Consider the following 24488-nt stretch of genomic DNA (forward strand, 5'->3'; position numbering starts at 1 on the left):
TTCACCTCGGATAGTTGCGAGCTTAATTCCTGGATGTAATAAGATTTGTCAAGAAGTACAATTGCCCCTCCCTTGTCTGCCTGTCTTATAATGAGCTCTCGATCTGTTTTAAGGGTTTTCAGGGCTTCTCTTTCCATATTTGTCAAATTAGGAAACATCTTCTTATGCTTTTGGTGTATTTCCCCCGAGTCTTTAGTCAATAAATGGGTAAAAATGTTGATAGAGGGGGCCGTATTTGGGGGATCAAAAGTGCTTTTGCCCTTAAAGTGAGGAGAGTCAGTGCTTTGTTTGTCTTTATAGAAATCACGCAACTTTAGTTGTCTTTTAAATTTATGTATATCCTTATATACTTCAAAAGGATTGGGGGGGTTTGTGGGAACAAATTTTAAACCCCTATTTAACAATCTCCTCTCCCCCTGAGTCAATGTATGCTGTGACAAGTTAACAATTATGTCTTCCTCTTCCCCCTTCTCGGGGGTTTGCCTGTGGTGTTTCCTGCCTCCCCTCCTGGTTTTCTTGTTGTCCCTCCCCTCTCTGTCTCTGTAGTCGTGTCTGTGGGCGCTGGACCTTCCCCTAAAAAAGACTGTGTAGGAATAGTCTGGATACCTAAGTCAGAGTCCGTCGATTCCCCTGAGCTGTCGACTGTGTTCAGTGTTGTGGGCTTATATTTACGAATCTTTCGCCTTCTGTTATCGTCCGTCAGCCCCAGTAACCACCTATAGACTCTCTTATGTTTGTAATCTTCTTTAACTGTTGCCAATTTCCTCTCTTTAAAGGATACAAGTTCCTGTTTGTACTTGGTTACATTCGTCTCTATATTTTTTAACCAGTCAACCGACTTATCTTGTGTTATTTGTAACAGGTGGTGTGTTTCGAAATCAGTAATATCACTCTGAGTGTGCTTCAGATCTTTTCCCACAAATTCAATTACTAATAATAGTAAGTCTAGTGAGCATTTGTTCATGGTGGTGTTTTTACACCATCTGCTGCAAAATTCCACATTAGATCGTCCCAAAGTGGGGACGTTCCTCACTCTAAATCCCCTGGGGATGGTTTTCTCTCGATAGTAATTAGACAGGTACGTACCATGTAATAAAAGATCTACCTCCCTCTTTTTTAGATTCAACAAATTATGATACAAATCCCGAGGGGTCCTACCCGGTATATTCGCCTGCTGCAATTCACCAAAGAGGATCCTCTCTGCGTCCTCTGGAGAGAAAGTATGTTCACCTGTAGTATCCACTTGTGTGGCTGTGCAACTCTCATCCATAGTCTGCCCAGGAAAAGAAAGAACTGGAATAGTGAAAATTATAAACACGGATAGGGATCTCCCGTTCTATGGCAAACAAAAACCTATATGTGGGTACAGAAGAGGTCACAATTTGGGCGACATGCTGATAGTAAAAAATCTATCTACTAGCCCGAAGGTGGGCAGGACTTGGCTGAATCAACCACTAAAACCCGGATGCTACAAATGCTCAAATTGCCTGACATGTGGGGGGATGCTACAGGGCACACATTTTGTACACCCACGGACGGGTTTCAGATATAAAATACAACATAGAGTTTCCTGTACTTCCGATCATGTGGTATACATGGCATGGTGCCCATGTGGTTTGCACTATGTGGGCAAAGCCTCAACCACATATCGGGAGCGCATGAATAATCATCGTAGTGCTATAAGAAGTGCCCTAGCTACAGGGAAAACCGATCAGCCAGTACCTAGACACTGGCTTAAAATGGGACACTCACTCCCACAATTTAGACACATGATTATAGAGCATGTACCAGCTCCAAGAAGAGGGGGGGACAGAGAGGCCCTACTATTAAAGCGAGAGAGCATGTGGATCTTTACATTGGACACCCTTACCCCCAAGGGGCTGAACGAGACTCTGCCCATGTCTCATTTCTATTAATTGACTAGAATTTGACGTATTATCTTAGGGAAATATTCCCTCCCTTGGTGTCCTATATTCAGAGACACTGTGATCCCTGTCGCCTTCTGTGGAATTTCTCATTGGTTCATTTTTTCATTTTTCCATTTTTTCATCTTTGCACTGTGGATAAAAATTTCCTCTTTTTCCTTTTTCAGTATTCATTTTTTATATATTTTTGTAATTTTTGCATTTTTCTGTTGCTTGATATGCGGCTCTCACCTAGCCGCTTTTTGGTGTTGGACTCCCACTGGAGACTGGAGGATCAGACTGTTAATGAAGCTGCCCATTTGATAGGGCACATAGGTATCATTTTGTTTCTCTACATATAACTTACCTGGATTGGCCAATTTGGACTTCTCGGATTCGATAATTGTTACATCTATAGTTACTCTGTTATCTCTCCTCTGGGAGATTCCTATGACTAGGACATTTTTACGTGTATACGGATCAGAGCCTACCCCCTGTATTATCCAGTGTCTAGAGTAGGCCAAAGAGGGAAACTTACCGATATCCGGACCAGAACTTAGTCACCTGTGCAAAGGGTACTTAAATGGCAACACTATGGCTTACCTGCTCACATTGAAATTGGCACGAATCAGACTGGGAAGGAGGATGGAAGATGGACTGTTTACGTATTTATTGCAAAAAATAAGGACACGTAGATTTTGTAATGTTATGGCTGGGTGATTTTAACCCATAATAGGTTGTTAACCTTTGTTGCTTCTATTGTTTTTAGTTTTCACAGCACCAGGACCACACACTACGAATCCATGACCACTGTCGTATTGCACCGAAAAACCAGGGAAGGGAGAGAGGCAGCGTCTCTTTGAAGGTAAGGCCTGGGATAGGGAAGACTGTTTCCAGACGTTTAACCTGAGGAATCAGTAGAAACAGCCCAAAGTTACACAGTTCCCTCCTAGCTCTGATATATAGGTTGGTACACGTCCAGGAGACCTGGGTTATACCTTATACCTCTAGCTCCCGTTATACCTTGGTGTGGTTTGAGATATGATGGCTCACAAAACAGCGCAGCGACATGGAAGGGGACTGTGACGAGTCGCTACATCCCTAGTCCAAGAGTTGCGCTGCACGGAAGCCGGCTAACAAGGAGGCTCAGTGTGAAAGGAAAGGTATCGTTTTTTTCAAACACACCCGCGGTCTCTAGGGGGCGTGGCCTATTGGTAAAGATCGGAGTCATGACCGATACATGGATCGGCAAGGAGGGGTAAGTCTGCTAAAGGGCGAGGTGCGTTAAGAAGGTCGGTTAGGTATAACGTCATACCATTGGAACATGTCTCCTACCTACACAGGCGATATCATGAACGTACAAGAGCAACGCTGCTTCGGATCCCTTCTTTGGTAAGCACGGTCCCTGGTGTTACATCACGTATGAGGATGTGTTTTGGGCGTTTAGAAGCACTAATAAATGAGCACCTTATTGTAACATTTTAAGCACTCGCCGCATGGACAGCGCACAAGCACTTGGTACACACACCATAGAGAGCGGCGGCTGGACACTGCTAAGTATATATACACCTTCACTTGAGGGGGGATGACGTCATCATTGTGAGCTTGATTGTTTGTTTGGCGCCATTTTAGGTTTAAATTGGAGTGTTATTTTCACTGTGTAACCCACCTGAAGAAGGCTCGAGCAACAGGGCCGAAACGTCGTATATTTAATAAATTTTCTTTTCACTTGGATAAAGACCTGGTAGTGCGGTTTTTTGCTATGGATGTGTATTATTTTTAAACCAGCACCCAGGCAGTTGCAATCTGCAGGAAGAGTGCTCCAGTTTACTTCAAGTATATATATATATATATATATATATATATATATATATATATATATATATATATATATATATATATATATATAATAAACAAAATGTTCAGACACTTATGGCACGATAAAAAAGGTTTTACCAAACACTTTTGCAATGTTTCGAGGCTCACGCCTCTTTGACAAGCATCATAATCTCAATATCTAAGGACATCATATCCCATTTAAAGGCAAAATAAATCAGGGACACACACCCCCAGGTATTGGGAACATACCAATCCAAGGTTCAACAAAAGGTTTAACCAATAAAGGTTACATTATTCTATCCGTACATCATGTATCTTGCAACATTATAATGATAAACATTTTCAATGAAAAACATTTTTAGTGATAAACATTTTGTATGGTGCGTCATACTAAATTAAAGGAAAACTTTACCCGCAAAATGAACACTTAAGCAACAGTTTACATCATATTAAGTGGCATATTAAAGAATCTTACCAAACTGGTCTATATATTTAAGTAAATATTGCCCTTTTACATCTCTTGCCTTGAACCACCATTTTGTGATGGTCTACATGCTGTCTCAGAGATCAACTGGATTGCAATGTAATTATCCTACCGCACACCTGTAGTTCACCAATCCTGCAAGCTGGTGGTGCGTTCCTTCCGTTGACCCGGCCGGGTCCCTTAGCAACCAATGTGTAAAAGAAACGGATCCGCACACACACCGATTAGTGCAGTTGGGGATTATCCCCTTTTATTCAGCCACCAAACATCAACGTTTCGGGGGGGAACACCCACCCTTCATCAGGAAGGGTGGGTGTTCCCCCCCCCCCGAAACGTTGATGTTTGGTGGCTGAATAAAACGGGATAATCCCCAACTGCACTAATCGGTGTGTGTGCGGATCCGTTTCTTTTACACTCAGAGATCAACTGACCACAAATACTACAACTCTATCTGTAACAGGAAGAAGTGTGGAAGCAAAAGACAGAACTCTGTCTGTTAATTGGCTCATGTGACCTAAGAAGTATAGTTTGTTTGGTATGTTTGTGTGCACAGTGAATCGTACGATCCCAGAGGGCGGCCCTTATTTTTTAAAATGGCAATTTTCTATTTATGATTACCCAATGGCACATACTTCTAGAAAAGTATATTATTATGAAAATGGCTTGGTTACATGAAGCAGGGTTTTACATATGAGCTGTTTTATGCTATATATTTTTATAGAGACCTACATTGTTTGGGGGTATAGTTTTCCTTTAATAGTCCCAACTACTCCCCTAAGTATTAACACTATTTCTTAATACCCGTAATCAAATAAAGGCATACAGGTCATACTCCCTGTTAAGTCCTTTAGGCTGCAATGTCTGTAGTGTGTGAATCCCACATTTTTCCCTCCCTTGAAGTTGTAAGAGTCTGTTGCCCCCCCCCCCCTTGTGGCTAACATTCTCTGTGGACTACTACGTGCAGTCCCCAAGTCAGCCTGTACCAATCTATCCCTCAAGTTACGGGGACATTTATAGAATAAAAGTGGGGGTTCACAGAAGCTCTGAAACATCTGTAAGAGAGACCAATGTTTATGAGTAATTCGATGTATCTTACAAGCACTCTGATGGTACGTGTGCACAAACGGTATATAGACTTTTTTCTGTGATCCCTGTTCTCTCGTATAGTTGAAACCCGGTCCTTCACTCATGTCAACTCGTGTCAATTCATGATCAAGCATTCTAGGGGGATACCCTCTCTGTACAAACTTAGATGTCATCTTTTCTAAGCGGGTGGTTAATCTCTGGTACTATCCGCTTTACCCGTAATAATTGTGACCTGGGAAGAGAGAAAACAATAGCCATTGGATGTACACTGTCAACAATTTATTGCGGTCTGTGGGTTTGACAAAGAGATCCGTATGTAAAGAGTTTTCCTTACAGTATACACACATCTCCAAACACGTGACTGACTCGTCACTATATGTTAACGTGAATTTAATCGTAGAAATACAGTTATCTAGATGTTCTTTAAACTCCATTAGAGATCCAGCATCACCCCTCCAAATTACCAACAAATTGTCTATATAACTCCACCATTTTATACAACACTTCCTGAATAGGTCATGTGTATAAACATATTCATCCTCAAATTGGTTCATACATATGTTGGCATAGGTAGGGTTGACATTGGATCCCATCAAAAGATCAATGGTATTTTATCTGAAAAAATTAATATAGGGAACGGCACCAGACAGGGATGCCCCCTATCTCCCATATTATTTGTTCTATGTATTGAAACCCTACTCATTGCAATTAGAGAAGAAGAAGACATAAAGGGAGTTAAAATCAGGGGAACCCACCATAAAGTAGCAGCATTTGCTGATGATTTATTACTTTATGTATCCCAACCTGAAATAACAATACCAAACATTATGAAAATATTAGAGAGATATAGAACATTCTCAAATTTTAAAATTAATTATAAAAAATCTGAAATATTAAATTTAAATTTGAAAAAGGAAGAGGTAGAACAATTGGAAAAAAATTTTTTGTTAAAATGGTCAAACAAGGAAATTAAATATTTGGGAATCCAGATTACATCTCAAGTAAACCAGTTATATATTAGAAATTATGTACCATTGTTCCAAACAATAGAAAGAGAACTGGATAGATGTAAAAACATTAACATATCATGGTTTGGAAGAATGAATATTATTAAAATGATGATTCTCCCACAGATATTGTATATATTTCAGCCCTTACCGATATACATACCAAAGGGATTCTTTTCGAGAATAAAAAGTATTATGATGAGATATGTCTGGAAAGATAAACCACCAAGGGTATCCTATGCGAATCTGATTGGGAAAAAAAAAGGAGGAGTGAGCTTCCCATGTCTCCATACCTATTATGAAGCAGTACACATATCAAGGGTACTGAACTGGGCTGTAGAAGATGATTCATCACCATGGTTTAATGCTGAAAGAGGAGAGGAAGGCATATTATTAGGAGCTGCCTTTGGATTAAATACAATACAAGACGCAAAAATAGATAAAAAAGAGCTTACAGTTGCTCCAACTCTAAAGATTTGGGGAAGGAAAAATAGAAAATTAAATATAATTACGTACCCATCGATGATGAGCCCAATGTGCGATAACCCCATCTTCGTTCCAGGGCAAGAAGATAGATTACTGAAAAAATGGGAAGAAAAGGAAGGTAAAATATTGAGAATAAAAGACTTCATAGAGAAAGATGGGATAATCACAATAGGAAAGTTGACAGCAAAGTATGGATACCACCCTAGAATGGATTGGGTATTAAATCAGATAAGACACTTTATCCGCTCCTTAGGATTGGAGGATATTATAAGACCCCTAACATGGTTTGAGAAACTTATAGATAGAGGAGATAGAATACAACATAGCCTCTCGAGGACTTACAGGGAGCTAATTAAAGGATCACTAAGCGAACCGTGTTTTTTTAAAAAATGGGAAGAGGAATTAAATATATCCTTATCAGATCAAGAGTGGAACCATATTTGTAAAGCTAACATAGAGATATCAAAGGATACAAAATTGCAAGAATTTAGTTATAAGTTGATATCCAGATGGTATTACACACCAACTAAACTTCATAATATGTATGGAATGCCCGAGGTATGTTGGAGATGTGAAAAAGAGAAAGGAACATATACCCATCTATGGTTTGAATGTGAGGTGATCAGGCCATTTTGGAAATATGTCCTATCTGTAACAGATAAAATGGGAACCTATATATCAGATACAGACATAACACAAATTATATTGCTTTACGACTATAAAAAGAAGAAAACTATTACAGATTCAGTAATTAAATTTATAATAGGTGTGGCAAGGAACATGATACCACATAAATGGAAAACAAAATTACCAATAAATAAATTATCATGGATTAAGGAAATTGAAGAAATAAGAGGTATAGAAGAAATAATAGAAAAAAAAAGAGGTAAAATGAATAAACACCATAAATTATGGAAACAATGGTGTGATTTCCTAGAGAATGAAGGACAATTAAGAAGGGGGGTGACAGTATTAATTTCTTTATTAAAAAAAAAAAAAAAATTTTTTTTCCCTTTGTTTATTTTTCTTTTTTATGTATTTGTGCATACAGATAAATGTATTTAATGAGCTGTGACGACCATACAATGAGAAAAAATTTATTGCTGTATTGTTCTGTTATATGTTGTACTCTTTGTTTTAACAAAAAAAAAACTGAATAAATAAATTAAATATAAAAAAAAAGACATTGGATCCCATCATAGTCCCTTGCAACTGAAGGAAAAAGGTGTCCTGAAACAAAAAATTTTTTTTTTTGTAATACCAATGCTAGAAGTTCCATAAAGAGACTGACCTGCAAGATGTCATACTGTGAACCTTTTAATATGGTGCTTACAGATGTTATTCCGAAATCATGGAGTATGGAGGTGTATAAACTACACACATCGAAAGCTGCTAATAAGACCCTAACATCACCCAAATCCAGATTTTGTATGGACATTTGGACTTTTTTGTTTATTATATAATTTATCCATGGTTGTGGACTAGGTCACAGACAGGGACAGTGCTTCACTCCAGGAGGCACCCCCCCCCCCCACAGTTTAATAACCACTGCTGTAATGTGTAGATTTTCTAATACAAGACATTTATATATTTATCCTTTAGCTAAGTTCAGACCTCCAGCCATTCATTAATGGAAAATACAGTGATTCATCGTTCAGCCTGAATTCTGCTCCAGTGGTTCTTCACCAGGAATTTATAGGAAGAGAAGCCTGGATGGATCAGATCAAAGAGGTAAACAATTGCAATCTTTAATTTTTTATATATTTCCATAGTGCAGTTCAGATAGCAATGATAAACATTGATTATATTGCCGGGCCAGTGGTCCCTTTGTTTGTCAGTAAACTACCCCTGTTGTTTCTCCAGCTCAGTTTCCCTACTATAACAGATGTAGGGCTGCTGGCAATTACAAGCAATGCAGCAAATCTTTGACTTACAGCCTTAAGTTTACTTGATGTAATTAAATTTAAAATTTACTTTGTTTTTTTTTAGACATATTATGTCTGACCAGCCTTATATTCTACCCATTTAAAGAAGTCTTAAGGGCTCAACACACTACACTGACTTAAAGTTCTGTGCCTTTTAAACAGAAGACCATTTATCTTGAGTCTTGTTAGACTATAACTTAGGTACACATTAATTATAAAGTATTGCAGGACTGACACTGCTCTCCACTTGGTGCAGAGAGCAGCAGCTTCCTGGCAATCCTACATGAACATTAAAGGGGACCCGTCACCCAAAGAAATTATTCAAAATCCTATTTTATCACATTAGTCAAGCAAAATGAACTTTAATTACACTATATAAATTATTTGAATCTTGTTTCCTTCAGTCTGGGATTTCAAAATTATAGCAAGCAGGCAGGAGCCATTTTATGGACACTGTTATTAAGACAAGCCTTGCGTCATCTCAGAATCTTGTTTGTGCACCAGAATGGGGGACCCAATGTCCATTTCCATGTCCTGGCTACACAATTAAATGGTTAAGAGAACGGGGGAATGTGTGGAGAGCAGTGACATCTAGTAAGTGCTGAATGGAAAGTGAAAGTAATTGTCTGCCCCGCCTCTATGCCATTGGCATAGAGGAGGGGCAGACAATATTTGATTGACAGCAGAGATTTTTAAATGAGCTTACAGCAGCTATGAATGCTTTAATAAAAAATAGAAATTGGATTTAATGTTTAATTTGAAAAGGACTTTTATTATACAGATTTTTGTGTCTGAGTGACAGGTCCACTTTAAGGGGTGCAGTCTTGCTCCTCTTACCGCATTTGCATGTGGGGGTTATGCAAATGGCCTTATCAACTAATTCCCCCTCACCATTTTGCGCTTGGTTGCATTATTTGTTTTTCGAAAAGGCTTTGCTTTCAGTGCTGACAAAGAAGAAAGGAACATGAAGTTTGGCAGTCAGTACAGGTATGGAACCTGTTATCCAGAATGTTCTCGACCTGTGGCTTTCCAGATAAAGGATCTTTCCATAATTTGGATCTTCACACCTTAAGTATTCTAGATAATCATGTAAATATTAAATAAACCCAGTAGGCTGGTTCTGCTTCCAATAAGAATTAATTACAATGTACAGTTTTATTATTACATTAGAAAAAGGAAATAATTGTTCAAAATTTTGAATATTTCAATGAAATGGAGTCTATGGAAGATGGCCTTTTTGTAATTCTGAGCACTCTGGAGAATGGGTTTCTGGGTAACGGCTCCCATACCTGTACTAACAAATAAATACCGTATATATTCGAGTATAAGCCGAGTTTTTCAGCATCCAAAATGTGCTGAAAAAGTCTACCTCGGCTTATACTCGAGTCAGTGGGCAGTAGCAATATCACACAGCGCCATCTGTTGGTTATATGAAAGAATAACAGTGACTGCAATATCACAGCACCCTCTGTTGGTTATATGAAAGAATAACAGTGACTGCAATATCACACAGTGCCCTCTGTTGGTTATATGAAAGAATAACAGTGACTGCAATATAACAGTGCGCCCTCTGTTGGTTATATGAAAGAATAACAGTGACTGCAATATCACACAGCGCCATCTGTGGTTATATGAAAGAATAACAGTGCGCCCTCTGTTGGTTATATGAAAGATTAACAGTGACTGCAATATCACACAGCGCCCTCTGTTGGTTATACGAAAGAATAACAGTGACTGCAATATCACACAGCGCCCTCTGTTGGTTATATGAAAGAATAACAGTGACTGCAATATCACAGCGCCATCTGTTGGTTATATGAAAGAATAACAGTGCGCCCTCTGTTGCTTATATGAAAGAATAACGGTGACTGCAATATCACACAGCGTCAGCTGTTGGTTATATGAAAGAATAATAGTGTGCCCTCTGTTGGTTATATGAAAGAATAACAGTGACTGCAATATCACACAGCGCCCTCTGCACATGGTAGTGGGACAGTGGGACAATGCACACAGTAATCTGTTTGTAATTCTCTGTCACCATCAACTTTGCAAAGAAGTCCGGTTGATCGCTGGGGGGGGTCGCTTTGGCGGAATGTGCGCTGCTGGGAGACAGGGCTGTAGTTGTTTCTAGGCTTTTTCCCAGTTTTCGTAGGTAAAATTAGGTACTTCGGCTTATACTCGGTCAGCTTATACTCGTGTATATGCGGTAATTTGAAACTTTTCCTGGCAATGCCAGGTATATAGGATAGGTGCTGCAAGTAGTACATTCATGAAGCTTATTTGCAAACTCTGAGTAGTGCAGCAACCCATAACAATAAGCTTTGAGCAGTCTACGACAAGTTAGAATTTGAAAGATTCTGTTTCTTATTGCACTGGTTCAGACTTTCCCCTATTCAAGGCCAAGGTTATTTTGTTAAGAGTAAAATTAGACATGTAAAAGAAAACTCCTGCTAGACACAATTATTTTATTTTTGTACGTAATAAATTCTTACAGTAGTTACCTATGAATCCAACAAGGCTCCCAGGTTTGCCAGTAGTGCTCCTGGGATCTCATTAGCAAATAAACATGAAAGAGCAAACGTTAGGAGTTTTCTATTACAAAATGATCTTCTATTTTCGTACAGCATGATGATTGTGGAGATCTCTCTCTCTCTCTCTCTCTCTCTCTCTCTCTCTCTCTCTCTCGACTAAAAAGCTCTGTATTCCATTTATACTTAGCATTCTAATATAAGAAAAAATGTGCACATCTCTTGTAAACATTGGGGCATGCTTATCCTAATGTGATTGAGTTTCAGGACCCCCCTGTACCATCATATAGGAGACCTTGTAATATTCGGAATATGCTAGTGAAAGCAGATGTAAACTGGAGATTGTGAGTTATCATCATGTTTGATAAAGTTGATACAGCTGCAGCTTGCAGTTAGATTTACCTTATTTTGAGATGAGTGGTATTTGCTTAGTTGCACCTAAACAGAGTATAAAGCTAGTCATACATTGATCTGCTCATTTGATGAGGTTGACAATGCAGTCCCTAGGATCAAGGCTCACATCACAGTTCAGATGCAGTCTTCAATCTGACAGAAAAATTAAACTATGCCCAATTTGATATCTGGCAGATTGTTTGTCAGATATCAATTGTTCAGGTCCAAAAATATTGGAGTCTTGGTGTCTGCACTAATTATACTTTACGTGCATAACATGTACTTGGCAACCTGCTTTCCTTACCATAGGTCAAGAACCTGCAGTTATTGAAGAACAATAAATAGTGCTAAGATTTGAATCAATAAATCCCTTGTTCGGCCTGAGTTTGATGAATAGATTTTATGCTGAATATACTTTTTGCCTACTTTTTTAATCAAGCAAATTTTGTTATTTTTTGAGCTAGAACAGGAAAAAAAGAAGTTGGTCCTTGCAAGGTAGATGATAAGATTACTAGATCTCAGACAACCTCCCTGGACTCCTAACAAAATTGGCAAAACAGAGGATGAAAGTAGGTGGAAGAAGGATGGTATCTAATTATCTACCTTGCAAAGATCAAACATGGAGTACCTTCAGTAACTTTTTATTTAGCTATTGTGGTTAACACAAAAGCACAAAGTATGCTTAGCACAAGCTCTATTAAAAGTACTCATGTTGAACTAAGGAGCTTCCTTTGCACATTTGTAAATGGTAACCTATTTAGGTCAAAGATTTTCAAATTTTATAGGTACATTGACGATTGCATAAGCATCTGGGATGGTCATGAGGAGTCGCTACAAGCCTTTATTGTAACTGGACTGCTAAGGGTATAGGACAGGGGTCAGCAACCTTTACTATCAAAAGAGCCATTTTGCCCCCTCTTCCACTAAAGAAAAATAGTCTGGAGCCGCAGAACATAACACAGCTTATAAACTTTAAAACGTTTTAACCTTATTTTAATTTTAACTGTTACAACAAACAGAAGTGCAGTGCAGTGTGTATGCGTAGGCCTACTTTGAAATAAATTAAACACTGAATAGCCCTATTAAATGCTAGTGTTCTCATCTGTTTAATGTGACTTCTGTTTCTGAAGCTCCATGCTGATCTTCCCTCTCTTGTCTTGAGTGTGTGACCGCAGTAAGGACCATGATGAATCTTCTTGCTGCGGCTCGGTCTTGCCTGTCACTCCTGGGACGTCTATACAGCCCTATCACCTGCTGGCGGCTTCCTGAGTGTGCGACCGCGGTAAGCTAACCATTAGCTTAACGTGGTCGCACACTCAAGAAGCCACCAGCAAGTGCGAGGGCTGTATAGATGACGTGACAGGCAAAGCCGCAAGACCGAGCCGCAGCAAGCAGGATGAAGAGCCGCATGAGGCTCCGGAGCCGCAGGTTGCCTACCCCTGGTATAGGATTAACATATGAAACTAACCCTGAGCAAATTTCCTTTTTTAGACATTGTGTTAAAGGCAGTGGATGGAGGTATTGAAACCACTTTGTTCAGTAAACAAGGAACACCACCCTTCTGCCTGCAGATAGTGGGCACTCAACAGTGATAATGAGGGACATACCCATAGGCCAGTTTTTGCACCTTAGGCATTGATGCTTAATTTGGGATGCATTTCAAGAACAGGCTATGCTCGTGTGGGACATAGATAGAAAAGGACTACAGGATTTGTGATGTGAAGAGAGCTTATAAACAGGTGTTCTAGCCTATACGGACTATTTTTGCAAGGCCAACGTGAAAAGAAAAAATATTTTTAGTGGAACGGAACACAAGCCGAGATATTTTACTACTTATGGAAGAGGGGTATATACAATTAGGAGAAATGTACAGAAATATTCCAGTGTTCTTTTACAAGTCCTCATTTTGAAAGGCATGTTGGATAATACCCTGTCTTTTGTGTTAAAGAGGGTAGAATCTGGCCTCTTGGCTGTCTCCGATAATATATATAACTGAGAAAAACAAAGGTAACCATAGATGGATGCGATATAGGGGCACTTCTCCGAGTAGCAGATGGAGATGTAAATCGTGCAAATGAGTTTTAGAAGACCTATGCTGGGGATAGTTATGAGACCCAGCAGTATTTCAACTGTAAAATTCCAGGCGTCATTTACTCCTCCTCTGTCAGTGATTGATAGGGGGAATAGAAAATACGATATTTCAAATCATTTTTGTAGCATCTTATGATGATCGTGCAATGGTAAGTTTTCAGATAATGGATAAACCCAAGTATCAAATCAGAAGGGGTGATTTTGAATTAAGATTATAAAGATATGAAGCCTATTGAATTTATCTTTTACAGATTACAGAGATTTATAGGAATTTAGATTGAGAAAAGGCCTGCTAGTATGTCTGGTTCTAACTTTAAGGGCTAAACTCCACGGGGGATTTTGATCAGATTTTGTAGGTCAGATTTTAGCTGAGCTTGTGTGCAACTGCATGCAACACCACGAGATCCTATGGGATCAGATAAAGTCAAATGCCGTATTTAAGTAAAAAAAAAAAAACCATTAGATTTTATCTCTTTATATGAAGACACTGCATACAACATTTGCATCAGACAGTCGTGCTATGTCAGCCTGTGGGTTCAGTAAATGAGTGCAGCCATTGTGCATTTAGAAACTAGTACTGATAGATACATTTGAACTAGCTTTTCACAAATATCAATTTACATTCTACATTACGCATATCTTATGCCATATAGGCTCCACAGAATCTCTCCAATATACCCAGGTGAATGTCCCCAGTGTCACCAATCCCCAGCAGATGCTTGCACATGGTCTGGACCTGCTCTAAAATCTTACATTAACAGCCAATATTCTTGATTTACCAATCCTCCTAGACCAGGGGTCAGCAACCTTTACTATCAAAAGAGCCATTTTGCCCCCTCTTCCATTAAAGAAAAATAGTCTGGAGCCGCAGAACATAACACAGCTTATAAACTTTAAAACGTTTTAACCTTATTTTAATTTTAACTGTTACAACAAACAGAAGTGCAGTGCAGTGTGTATGCGTAGGCCTACTTTGAAATAAATTAAACACTGAATAGCCCTATTAAATGCTAGTGTTCTCATCTGTTTAATGTGACTTCTGTTTCTGAAGCTCCATGCTGATCTTCCCTCTCTTGTCTTGAGTGTGTGACCGCAGTAAGGACCATGATGAATCATCTTGCTGCGGCTCGGTCTTGCCTGTCACTCCTGGGACGTCTATACAGCCCTATCACCTGCTGGCGGCTTCCTGAGTGTGCGACCGCGGTAAGCTAACCATTAGCTTAACGTGGTCGCACACTCAAGAAGCCACCAGCAAGTGCGAGGGCTGTATAGATGACGTGACAGGCAAAGCCGCAAGACCGAGCCGCAGCAAGCAGGATGAAGAGCCGCATGAGGCTCCGGAGCCGCAGGTTGCCTACCCCTGTCCTAGACCCTCAATTGACCCTGTTCAACCAGATGAATAATCTACCTTTAACTAAAGTTGAGGGAACACTACTATCCATACTGCTAGCCTATGCCAAAAAATGTATTACCATTAAATGGAAAGCCCAAAACCCCCAAAAATCATCATTCAGGAAAAAAAAAAAATCAGTGACTTAACTAGAGGGCCCATTTACTAACAATCGAATTGCAGTTTTACTCCTTGAATCGTGAAAAATTTCTTAAAAGCTCTAAAAATTCGAGATTTATTTAGTTTAAAAAACATGAAAACCTTGAATGCCAAACTTTGCAAAGTAACTATTGTGGTTTTACAGTGTGTGAGGTTAGTCATGGTTTCAAAAACCTCTAAAACCACTAAAATCCAACCGTTAATAAATAGGCCTGCACATGTTACCATCCCCCACAGCAAATTCATTTTAGGGCCTGCAAAATGTCCACGGGTGACTTGTTTTTCCAATATATATTAAAACTGCTAACTAAAGGGGTTGTTCAGCTTGAAGTTATCTTTTAGTTATTGTTATAAAGAGTAATATTCTAAGACAATTTGCAGTTAGTTTTCATATTTTATTATTTGTGTTTTTTTATTATATCACTTTTTGTTCAGCAAATCTCCAATTTTACATTTCAGCAGCTATCTGGTTCCTAGGGTCCAAATTACTTTAGCAACCAGGAAGTCATTTGAATGAGAGACTAGGAATAAGAGAGGCTATGAATAGAAAGATAAGTAATTAAATGTAACAATACAATTAACCACCCCTTTAAGTAGTGAATCATGGGGCCCCCTATTCCTCCTGGAAATTGCAGTGCTATGTATTATGATGACTAAAACCATATCTTCAATAAAACACTTTTTTTTTGGTTTGTTGAGGCTGCACACTGGGATTAATGGAAAGGTTAACAATAAATACTTTATTAATTACATTAAAAGAACTGGTCATTGTTTTGGTCTTTGCCTAAGACCTTTGTCAAGACCCTGTTCAGGTTAAGAAAGATATTGCTTAAATAAGTAAAATGTATGACACTCACCATAGGTGCACACCCCCAAGATCACATGACTGGGTGAAGCCCTGCACCAAGAGGAAAAATACAGAAAGTAGCAATTAGTGTGTAGAGAATACCCGTAACATTTTATCAAAAAGGTTGCAAGATAGGTTCCACCGAACAGGACATTGTTCAAAGGTGGTAAATGATCGGTAGCCATATATTTAAATGTAGGCAAATGGTGTCCCTTTTCCAAAAAATACTTGGCCACAGGTTTATTAGTTACCCCATCCCTGAAGGCAGTGCTGATGGCAGACCGATGTCCTTCCATTCTGAGCCGCAGTGTAAGGTCTGTTTTGCCTACATAGGATAGTCCACATGGGCATGTAATTAAGTACACCATGTGAGTTGTTGTGCAAGTAATGTGATTTCTTATTTGGAATCTCTTGCTAATATGGGAGTGATTGAATATTGTGGCGGGGGTCATATATCTACAAGAAGTGCAACTAGGACATCTAAAGGATCCACATTTAGCACCCCCTAACTAACAGCTTGTTTTTTTCTGGTAGCACTGAACTGGATCATTTTTATCCAATAGATCCTAAGGTTAGTGCCCCTTTTAAAGCAAACCATTGGGGGGCCCGTGACTACTTGGCACAGGCTGGTATCCGCTTCTATAATTTTTCATTGATCCTTGATGTCCTTCTCAAGTTTTGTTAGTGTAAGAATTATAGGTTGTAGTAAAAGCTAGTCTGGGTTCTTTTGTCATGGGGTGGTATTCTCAGCGCATCGAGCCTTGGTTATTTCAAGGGCACTGGACAACAAATTATCAGGGTACCCCCCTTCCTTAAAACACACCCACATTTCTTAAATTTTTTGTGCCGCCTGGTGAGGTAAAGAGTTGTTGCGGAGGACCCTACAAAATTGAGAGATAGGTAACGATTTTTTCATATTTTGCAGATGGCAACTTCTATAGTGCAACAGTATAAAAGTAAAACGCACTGGATTGTCAAGGCTGTTTAATTCTTTAACCATCTCCGTAAATTCAATTATGCTGCCCCTCCAGATAATGAACATATCATTGATGAATCAACAAAATAATTCGACTTATCATGACAGCGAGGTATTAAACATTGTTTTTCATACTGATGCATGAACAAATTGGGGTAGGCTGGAGCCATGGCCGTCCCCATCGCAGTCCTAGAGGTCTGCTGTTAATAGGTACTCTCATAATTTAAAGTTAAGGCCAAGTGTAACAACTCCAGGACAAACTCAATCGGTGGACCCACATATGTAGGTGACTCAACCAGGGAACACCGTACAGCTTCAATGCCTGCTGCATGTGGTATGATGGTGTAGAGACTAACCACATACTCACAAGGATACTAGGACACTTGTTTTATCGTGTCCAAAAAATTTGGTGTGTCCCTCAGGTAAGTAGGGCGTCCTGTACAGTGGGCTGTAGTATTTTATCTAAATACAGACCAATAGGGTGTATTATAAAGTCCCTCCCAGACACTATAGGACGGCCTGGTGGTTGGGTTAGGCTTTTGTGGACTTTAGGCAAAGTATATAGAATGGGACATTTAGGATGCTATTGTGTCAAAAGACCTTGCACTCACTTCCCCTTTTAATCAAAGCATCTATTTTCAATTTGAACACAGTCAATGGATCTCCCGTCAATGGTTTATAAACAGATATCATTAAGTTGCCGTTGTATTTCATCACGAAAATCATCCAAAAGTAACTTAATAGGGCCCCTTTCAGACTTCGTTAGATTATCTTTAAAAGCACCAGATGACATACCATTTAACCCTTCACGTTCCAATGCCTCTTTATATAACTTAATGGCAGGGTTATTAATCGGGGGGTGAAGGTGCTTTTAAGTTTCAAAGAGGGCACTGAATGGTCACTTTTAAAACTGTTTTTATAATAATCCTTAAGTGTAAGCAATCGACAAAATTTGTAACAATCAATTTCCCAATCAAAGGGGTCAAATTGGCATGTAGGTACAAATGACAAACTTCTTTGTAGCAAGTGTAGTTCAGCCGGAGTCAGCGTGTGGTTCGATAAGTTAAATATAGGTAAAGTTAATCTCTTCTGCCCCCGCCTTGTGGGGTACCTTTTCCGCGTCCTCTCCCTGTAGGAGGCCGATCCACTATCGGTGATGGTATTTCTAAAAAGGCAGCAGCAGTCGGTGCTAACTGATTCGTACTTGCAGCGTTTAATGGGAATGTATGGGAAGCTGCCTGTGATCCTTCATCTGCAGCTGAGTCACCAGAGCTGTTGTCGACAGAGTTCAACGGTTTAACTAATTTACGATGTGGCAGTCTCCTAAATCGAGAGTTATGATGTGAAGGTTGCCGGTCTCCCCCCAGCCATCTGTAGACACGAAAAGTGGTGTAATCTTCATTAAACCTGGGGAGCTTTTCACGTTTGAAGTGAAGTAAGTCCTGTCTATAAGTTTAAACTTGACTGGCGATGCGGGAAACCAGATCATTGTTGATTCCTCCTTTGAGTTGTTCTGCATGTTCTGATTCAAAGGAAGCAAGAGATTTCCTGACTTTATTTAAATCACCGGAGACCTCTTCTATGACTAAGATCATCAGGTCAAAGGAGCATCGGTTAAGTACACCGATCCATTTTTTAGTATAGTTATGGTTTGTTTTCCTGATCGTTGGTATGTTGTGAATTCTGAACCCTCGTGGTATCCGTTTGGCCCGGTAGTAGTCAGAGAGGAATTAGCCGTGCAGGTCAAGGTCAATTTCCTTCTTTTTGAGCCTTTCCCATTCTGTGCTGATATCTTTATCAATTAATTTAAAAGGGACATCAGTGTGACTCTGTTGCCAGAGAACACATCTGCTTCTGTAATATGCCACGTTTCTGCATAATCCGTGGATAAGCATACTCAATCCACATGATCTTCCATCTTGTAGGTGTAGTGGTCAATAAAAAAAGAAATGAAATCCAAAGTCAAAAAAATATCTAACAAGTGGGTGCTGAAAGAGCTACCTAGCCAAGGTAATTCATGTACAAAAGTCCACTGGTTCTAACGCACTCCATACACTGAAAAAAATGCCCCAGGTGCTACCGAACGTAGCTGTATTATCCAACAACACCGAAAAAATCGGTGCACACTGGGATTGGGGTTGTGCACTTATGGTGATTGTCATACATTTTACTTATTTAAGCAATGTCTTTCTTAAAATTAACCTGAACAGGGTCTTGACAAAGGTCTTAGGCAAAGACCGAAACGTTGACCAGTTCTTTTAATGTAATTAATAAAGTATTTATTTTTAACCTTTCCATTAATCCCAGTATGCACTGATTTTTTCAGTCATGTTGGATAATACAGCTACGTTCGGTAGCACCTGGGGCATTTTTTTCAGTGTATGGAGTGCGTTAGAACCAGTGGACTATATATTGTTATATATTGTTATATAAAGGCTAAAATAAAGTGTTTTTTTTCTGTTTATGTGATGGGCAGCTAGTGGATGCATGCAGAGCACAGACTTTGAGCCATGAACAAACAAGAGAGACATTTAATCACTTAGAGTATACACATAAGTGTAGAGACGGCTAAATTTAGTTTCAGCCACTGGGGTGAGCTGATGAGCTCCCATGAGGTTTCTGTTATCCCAGATAGGTTCAGAGTAATTGACTGCATAAGCATCTTGTCCTAGTGACTATCTGCCTTGAACAGAGCTCAGTAAAGATGAAGTTTGATGTTTTCCATTGTGAAATATCCCCTCCAGATACATTTAGTGGTTTATGCATTGCAGGTTTGCTGAAACAGAACATAGACTTGTTATGTAACATGCCACATTTGTAAATATCTGAGCTTAAAGCGGAAGTTTGCCTTATAGTGACCTATTGGCATGATAAAAACCAGGGGTATTGTAACACTACAATTAGTTCTATTTTTCATTTTTGTGATTTTTGATTTGACTTTATTCTTACAAAATTAGTTGAACCTGCTGTCTGGGTGCAAGGGCAGACAGCGATAAATCAGACTGCACTGCGGAATATGTTGGATCTTTATGAATACATGTTAATAGTTTTAATAAAAAAATGAGGATCACTTTAGTAATGAATCTACAGCACAATAAAAACATGTTTAAAGGTGAACTTGCCTTTTATTCAGCTGATTAGAATGATGTTGATATATATTCATTAATTAAAACCAAGTGTGTTTTTGTCTCCTAGGCTCAACTGAAAGAAAACTTGATTGACCGTGCAAAGGTGAGTAAAGTACTTTTGTGTTAAAGCTGCAATACTGGCTTTTGTTTTTCCTGTTAAACAGTAAATCTCAGCCTGTGAATAAACTCAGGCTGAAAACCAGCCCCTGTGCTTGAATTAGCCCTCTTCTGTGCCTGCACCCAGACCAACTGCAATGTCCCAGGTGCAGTCACGCGCCACCAGAATCTGCTCCGTGTTCCTGCTCCTGCCCGAATTTGTAGTTTTGGGTGCAGGCACAGAAGAGCGATGTTTAAAGTGATTCTTGCCCTGTGTTTAGCTGCTGGCTGAGAATCAGCCCAATGTGTCCTTAACCTGAAACTTCAACTTAAAAAAAAAAAAACAACTGAAACAGTATTTATTTGTAAACCAGAAGACAAACTAAAGTGATAAAAATGCTGGAATGAGAACAACCCCATTTACCTTTTACTACTAGACATCTCTCTGCAGCTCATATGATGCACCTTTAAGGTCAGACAGGTGTGTTACCCAAGCACACTGTGACCACCTATACCCAGCTGACAATCATGCAAGATCCTACCTGTATTTCTAGTCTACTTACATCTTTATATAGCCCGTTCTTATACCAAAAACCCTCAATTATTATTAATGATTGTTTTTTCCCTAGTCGAAAAGTCACTTGTACAAATTAAAAAAACACTCTGCGGAGTGGTGAATTGATTTTCTTGTAGAAGTCAGTAGGGGGTGCATTCTGTTTTAAATGGGCAAATTATCTGGTGTCTCAATATCAAGAATGCTCAAGTAACTGGCACACAGTGAGTTTTCAACCCAATCTGAAATTCAACAAAATGTGTTCCCAATCTAGTCTTTTTCTAGATTTGCGAGCAGTTTATGAACTCCTCCTAAATCCTCTTCCCCTTAAAACTTCCCCTGATCCAGGAATACTGGGCCCTGAGGATTCTGAATAAGGAGTTTCATGCGTATAATAACAAATAGCTGACAGTTGGTAGAGACACGTAAAAAAAATTAACTTTATTAACTGATTTTTTTTTTAGCACTAGAGAAAACAAAACAATAAGATCATTTCATTCCAACAGTTGAAAAAGCAGGCACAAAAGAAGCTAATTATAACTTCCATCAATAAATGAATTTATCCTACCATGTGACAAGTGTTAGCAATTGTTTAGGGCAGGAATTATTTTATTCATCTGGAAGCTCCCAGAATCCTTGGCCACCCGAGTGAAGATGCAGGAATATGTATATTATAACTACTGTGTGTTGGAAACGTTGTGTTGGAAATCAGGCTTTTATGCAGCATTAAAGTAGGTATAATTGGTAGGTTTCTCAGAGAGGTGAGAGTGACTGGATACTAGTTTTCATCACTCTTGCCTTCGATACAAAAGCAGGAGTTAATTTTAAATCTGTGTAATCTTCCTGCTTCACACTCCATAAAAGGGTTACAAGCAAATGGAAAACATGACTGGGGTGTTCTCCAGAAAGGCACCAGTAGTTATCATTAGTGCTCCCCCCCCAAGCTTTCAGCAGACAGACAAGGGCATGTTAATAATAATCATAAAGATTGCAGCCCATCGTGTCGGTCGCTGATCCATTTCGCAGCTTGGTTTTTTCAAGGTAAGCTTTAGGATGTGCTCCATTGTGAAAAACAGACTGTCAGCAAAAAGGAAAGCCAATAGGAAAGGTAGCGATTTAGCTCTGCGTCTACTGAATTAGACCATGAACTTCCCTGGGAAAAAAGCTGTCTCATGTTCTTTAACCATGATGCTATTTTACTCTATTAGCAGCCATCAGAATTTGGCATTTTTTGCAGGTAGTCTTTACTTGGCATGGAACAATAGCTGTAATATTCTGTCTATTGTCTTATCATGGCTGATAATTTAGCGTTTTTTGTTTGTGTTTCTCGACAGTTGCAAAAGGCAATCAAGGCTGGCAAAGGTGTGACTTCTGCTATTGACCTGTGTTGTTACCATGGAGACAAAGCTCTGGAAGCCCTGCAGTGTTTTCCTGACTCGGAGGCCAGATCTGCCTTGAAAAACATTATTTACGCTGTGACTAGATTTTCCTGACACTAAAGTGAATCTGAGACTCCTGCTTATGTTTTTACGTAAATCCTCTGGAACTCACTGCTTGGCCCATTGTGCCTTTTTCATCCTTTGCCATTCTCGCTCATCACAATCTACAGTGGGCATGAAACCTTTTTTTTTTTTTTTTTTTTTAATTGCTAAGGACAAAAATAGAATGTGAGGGGAAAAAAAAAGGTCAAACTGTTTTCTCTTGTCATGCCAGAAGCACACTTGAGGCTGCACCAGTAGAAATAATTAATGAGGTTTGCTTCTGTGACCTCAGCAAATGGCCAGGAAATAAGTCCTTATTGATTGGACATAGCCAGGAGTGGCGCCAGTGTGGTGGCCTGTGGTTTTCCTGCTCCTAGGAGGACATGAGGGGTGTGATTCTGCAGGTGTCAGTAGGAAATCTTTTCTCCGACATTGACAAAATCAAGAGTTTATTTTAATATAAACTCCACACATCAAGGACACTCCTAATTTATAAGAAACCTGAAAGCGAAAAAGTTCAGAACCATTATAAGTTCCAGCAATCAGATTTTAATAATCTCCACATTCAGGTCACTTTCACCCTGCATAAAACAAAATTGCTCTACATTTATTATATATAAATATATATGTATGTATTGCCCATGCCACAGATGTGTTCTCAGGACTGCGGTTTTAGTTAAATACCATCATGCCTGGAAACGTATATAAATAAAATGAAATGCCATTAATAAGAATGTAATCAATTGCAGCATTTTTACTTTATAGATGGAAATACAACATTTGATTACAATACCAGATAAAGCAGTATACACACAATTTCAGCTGAAAGCGGGTCCCCAAAGGCCGTTTACATTTTTGTATGTCTCTTTCTAATCATTTCAATTAGTATTGGTACCTTGAAGAAATAAAACTATACAATAATTGTTTTTTTCATTGCAATATGATTTTAGTAATGCCTCAGAATACAGAAAAGTCCTCCCTCCCCCCATTCACTGGAACTTTACGAAGATGTGTTTTCTTTTCTAACCTTAGTTTGTCAGATTAAACAACTCTCAAAACGCCAATGACAGATAGAATACAAGGTAATCACAAGCTGGAACTTGAGCCTGTCTCTGTTTTGTTCATTGGAGATGATTTTGTGGTTTGCATGCATGTAACCTGAGCCCATCGTTGACAAGAAGGCTGAGTTTACACAAATGATCTAGATTGAGACTCAGCTACCTTTCTTCCTTCTCTGGTGTAATTACAGCCCAATCCGGAGACAGCTAGCGCAGCAAACAGATTTCATTACATCGTTCACTCAAACACTTGAAGTAAAGTTCTTTCACTTTTGTGATCCTTTTTCATTTTTTATTTCTCTCACCTAGAAGGAGAACTTTGCCACAAACTTATCATGGCAGCTTGTTGAATTCCTCTGGCTGGGAAATGGTATACTGAACCTCATCTGTTTCTTTCATTCTATCTAAGAATTCCTGAAAGTGGATATGAAAAGGAAGTATTCCTGCAGACAAGCCAGTGCCCAGTCTGATATATTCTATTCAATTTCTCCATTAAGCTTTGTTCCACCACACTCAGACAAATGTTGTATTATCTCTTATTTTATAGTTCACAAAGTTATAGAAAAGGAATGTAGCATTTCTGCCTGTAGCCTTTATAAACAATAAATGGAAACTGCCATATTGCTTGTTTCAGCAGAAGCATCCATGTTAAACATTCAAAAAACTGTCTTATAGGCATGTAGTTCTCTTTGTAGAATGTTTTTGGCACAATAAGTATTAGACCCCACTCATTTTTAAATATATTTATGCAAATTAAGAGTGTTTGGTACATGCAATAATCTATGGCTTTTTTCCAACCTAATAAAGAATGTGCCCTAATTATAAATTGTTCATGTTCCACTATATGGATGCAGCGATTTGTAAAACTGGTGGTTTGCAGTTTTTCTACTTACCCCTTTAAATATCTCAGTGAGCCATGATTATGGTGGTTTGTTTTGGACGGCTACACAAGGTGATAGGCTGCAATATGATCATATGATTTGAAATCTAAAAGCTACTAGTTTATGGGGAAAATCTCCCCTCCTCTTGGCAAAAAAATCACCCCAAAATACCTGCT

The 24488-nt window shown here is 39.0% G+C and overlaps 1 protein-coding gene across 1 annotated transcript in view; it reads left to right on the forward strand.

Annotated features, from left to right (window-relative positions):
* LOC108717949 (all trans-polyprenyl-diphosphate synthase PDSS2) overlaps window positions 1–24052 on the forward strand; it is a 137516-nt gene extending 113464 nt beyond the window's left edge. Inside the window, exons 7-9 of the mRNA XM_018265407.2 lie at window positions 8409–8537; window positions 20311–20346; window positions 22227–24052. Of these exons, the coding sequence (XP_018120896.1) occupies window positions 8409–8537; window positions 20311–20346; window positions 22227–22385 (324 nt within the window). The 3' untranslated portion in view covers window positions 22386–24052. The remainder of the gene's footprint in view (window positions 1–8408; window positions 8538–20310; window positions 20347–22226) is intronic.
* Window positions 24053–24488: the final 436 nt, after the last annotated feature.

This window comes from Xenopus laevis, chromosome 5S, assembly GCF_017654675.1.
Source record: "Xenopus laevis strain J_2021 chromosome 5S, Xenopus_laevis_v10.1, whole genome shotgun sequence".
Lineage (NCBI taxonomy): Eukaryota > Metazoa > Chordata > Amphibia > Anura > Pipidae > Xenopus > Xenopus laevis.